Below are 3,849 nucleotides of genomic sequence, written 5' to 3'. Positions count from 1 at the left end.
TTTTTAAATGGCCAAGAGTAAGACCTTGTGGACCCCCAAAGCTGAGGTTGGAGCAGGGAACAGAGCTAGCAGTGAGATCAGGTTAGAGGCCATGAGCATGTCCCACATATGCCTGTGACACACTCCTGGTGTTATTCAGGACATGGGGCTGCCCCTCACCATAATCCCCAACATCTAGACATTGGCAGGAACCCCTCACATCAGACAAGCAGAGTCTGCCACTGTGTGCCAGCATTTGAGCCACAGCTGCTGAGGTGAGGTCATAGTCCTCTGAGCTACAAAATGATATAAAACTGAGTGTGGGAAGGGCAGTTTCCTGTTCTGATTCCATCCTACAAAGGAAAGAATCACCCAGCCCAATTTGTTGGAGGACAGTGGGTCTCCATGAACGTTTTTGAATCAGTTAGATGAATAACTGGGGGGTGTTTAACGGGACTCAGGAGATAGCTGCATCAATGGCACTGCTCAAGAGTGTCCCTTGGAAGGGAGGGAACAGGGCCCAGAGGCAGGCATGGAAATACTGAAAGGCTGTCTGTACTCTGAGAGCCACTAAGGTGGGAAGCCACTTTGTATCCTCAGAGCACAGCTCAGGCTTGTACACAGGGAAGGCTCAGCACAACCTCATGAATTAAGTAAATCTGAGGAAATGTCCTCTTTCAGGCCACATCAGCTCATCTGGAAGGAGATCAGAGTAACAAATGAACCTTTGCACAGTGGACAGCATGTCACCAACAGGCTCCTGCAGCCTGTGGAACATCCAATGGCACCAGTGAGATCTGCTCCCTCTCGCTGCCTCCATTGCCATCCTCTCTACATCTGTCCATACTCATGGCCACAGCAGTCCACAGAAATGCAAGTCTCTCAGTTGTGTCTTGTGGGGGGTTTGTGCTGGTGGGATTTGGGGGAGGTGCAGAGATCCAGGCCCTGCTCTTTGCTGTCTTCCTGGCCTTGTACGTAGTGACCGTCCTGGGCAACCTCACCATGATCGTAGTCATCACCCTGGATGCTCGTCTACACTCCCCCATGTACTTCTTCCTCAAGAACCTGTCCTTTGTTGACCTCTGCCTCTCTTCTATTATTGTGCCCAATGCCCTGGCCAACATCTTCTCCTCTTCCAAGGCCATCACCTTTGCAGGATGTGCCACTCAGTTCTTCTTTTTCTCCTTGCTGGCTGCTACTGAGGCTGTCCTCTTAGCTGTGATGGCCTATGACCGTTTCATGGCCATCTGTAATCCCCTGAGGTACCCTGTGACCATGTGCCCTATGACCTGTGCCCGTTTGGTTCTGGGTACCTTCTGTGTTGGCTGCCTGAACTCCATCGTGCAGACCAGCCTCACATTCCAGCTGCCCTTCTGCAGTTCCAACCGCATTGACTACTACTTTTGTGACGTGCCCCCACTGCTCCGGCTGGCCTGTGCAGATACAGCTCTCAACGAGCTTGTCATGTTTGGCATCTGTGGGTTCATTATTGTCTGTACTGTTCTTGTGGTCATCATCTCCTATGGCTACATCACAGTGACCATCCTCAGAATGCACTCAGCATCAGGGCGACACAAAGTCTTCTCTACCTGTGGCTCCCACATGACAGCTGTGTGCTTATTTTATGGAACTGGCTTTGTTATATATGGCCAGCCAGGAGGTGTGACATCCATGGAGCAGGGCAAGATGGTGTCCATCTTCTACACCCTGGTCATCCCCATGTTCAATCCCCTCATCTACAGTCTGCGCAACAAGGATGTAAAGGATGCCCTGAGGAGGCTGGGTCAGAGACACAGTCTGGTGAAGGAGAGTGGCTGGTGTCATCATCAGAAACTATGCTAAGATCATAGAAGAAAAATGTCCTTGGGAGATAGAGTGTCTTATTTTGTTTTTATGTCTACCTATCCTGTTCTCTTTGTCCTCTTGTTTCCTACTTTCTACCTTCCTGGCTTCTTTTCTTCATTCATTCATGTATTCATCCACCCATTAATCTACCAACATACCCACCTGTTCACTGTCTACCCTGGCTTTCTTGAATGTATATTATTGGGCAAGCATTTACAGAATGTGAATAAGGCACATTCTTTGCCACCAAATGGCCCATAGTTGGAAGAATCCTGAATTCCTTTAGTTTGACAGAGGACAAAGCACTATAACAGGAACTAGATTTGGGGACCATTGTCAACATCTTCCAGTGAAGCTGCATAGCTGCAGATTTCTCTACGGACCTTTCCTTTTTTTCATCACTGAATCTAATGTCAGTGTGGTAGGAACTTCCCTCTGAGCATCTAAGACTGTGGCCCTTAGAAGCTATGTGTTGGCCCATCCTTACATTGATCTAGTATGAGGATGGGCTAAAAGGATAGCTCTGCAGACTTCCTCCTCAGCTTTACAATATTGCTGCTTCCTCCTCCTTCCTCTGTTCCTGAAGCTGCTCTCCTCATAGGGTATCACAGTGTACTGCTGGAGTCATGAGGAACCTACCTACATGCAATTGGCTCCCAGCATATCCCTTTAACCTCCAGCCTTGGGTTAGAGAGGAAGTCACAGTTATATTCACAGTTCAGGGAACCATTAAAATCTGGCCTGGCAGCTTGTGATGATATCAAGGTGTTGTTCATCCTCCAAATAAGGATGAAGCCTTGGTGAACTCCACTTCACAATAGCCTGCTGTGTTCTGCACATAGGACTTCTCTGTGTCTCTCCCTGCCCTGTGTGTCTGATGCCAGCCCTCAGTTCCATGCTGCTCTTGCCTAGGAGACCTTCAGGGACAGAACTGACCTCTAAACAGGGCTGAAGGCTTCCTCCAAGTTTCCCTCTCTTGTCATGATATATTGTGTATCCTAATAAAATTTGCCTGAAGATCAGAGAACAGAACACTAGATTAAACATAGAGGCCAGGCAGTGGTGGCACATACCGTTAATCCTAGCACTCGGGAGATAGAGATCCATCTGGATCTCTGTGAGTTCAAAGCTACCCTGGACTACATGAGATTGACTCAGTCTAGGAGAGAAACAGAGCTGGGCAGTGGTGGTACACACCTTTAATCCTAATACTTGGGAGTCACATGCCTTTAATCCCAGCACTTGAGATCTCACACCTTTAATCCCAGTGTTTGGGAAGCACACATGCCATTTATCCCAGCACTAGGAAGGAAGTGACGACTGAGTGGAGAAAGGTATATAAGGCATGAGGAGACAGGAACTAAAGGGTTTTGGGCTGGAGAGCCTCAGAGACATTTAGTCAGAGGAACTGTGGAGTTGGCGAGGTGAGACATGGCAGTGGCTTGTTCCTTTGTCTCTCTGATCTTTCAGTATTTACCCCAATATCTGGCTCTGGGATTTTATTTCTAAAAAGGCCTCTTAGAATTCGTGTTATATCTGGTATCCAACTTTTGGGGCATGGATTCATGAAAAAGCCACTTTCCAGAGCTACACACGGCCAGAGTCCCTACCCTGCAGGGTAAGTTTTTGTTTCGGCCTCTCTGCAGCAAACTCCATAGGATTTTTGGGCTCCAAAACCCACAGGAGTTAGCAGCTTTCACATACTTCCTCTGTGCAGACAACTGGCTCTTTTGCTCCTTTCCTCTCCTGGTGGGTTCTGGCTTTCCTTGGGCCCCCTCCTCGGGCTGCTGCCACACCGTCATCTGAATCATCATTATCAGCAGATTTGGTGAGTCAATTGGGATTTCTTAAAGAGAGGAATTAGTTAAAAGGAAGTTTTTTCCCACATTAAAAAATGGCAAACATTGTTACAATGGAGGGAGTTTGGTCTCTGTTTGATAATACGACTGATGGTCTGAAAATGGAGTAATTAAATGAGAGGATAATTAATGTTGATGGGATTTATGTAATGTCAATTATAAATAT

General features: G+C 47.5%; 1 protein-coding gene across 1 annotated transcript; it reads left to right on the top strand.

Annotated features, from left to right (window-relative positions):
• Positions 1–501: 501 nt before the first annotated feature.
• Positions 502–3,141, top strand: LOC128117387 (olfactory receptor 12-like). The gene has a single exon (XM_052749281.1). The coding sequence runs from the start codon at positions 829–831 to the stop codon at positions 1,819–1,821; it is 993 nt and encodes a 330-aa protein (XP_052605241.1). The 5' UTR covers positions 502–828; the 3' UTR covers positions 1,822–3,141.
• The last annotated feature ends 708 nt before the right edge of the window (positions 3,142–3,849 follow it).

This window comes from Peromyscus californicus, unplaced genomic scaffold (genome assembly GCF_007827085.1).
Source record: "Peromyscus californicus insignis strain IS unplaced genomic scaffold, ASM782708v3 Scaffold_21__1_contigs__length_65335640, whole genome shotgun sequence".
In the NCBI taxonomy this organism is placed as follows: Eukaryota; Metazoa; Chordata; class Mammalia; order Rodentia; family Cricetidae; genus Peromyscus; species Peromyscus californicus.
This window is presented reverse-complemented; position numbering and strand designations above follow the sequence as displayed.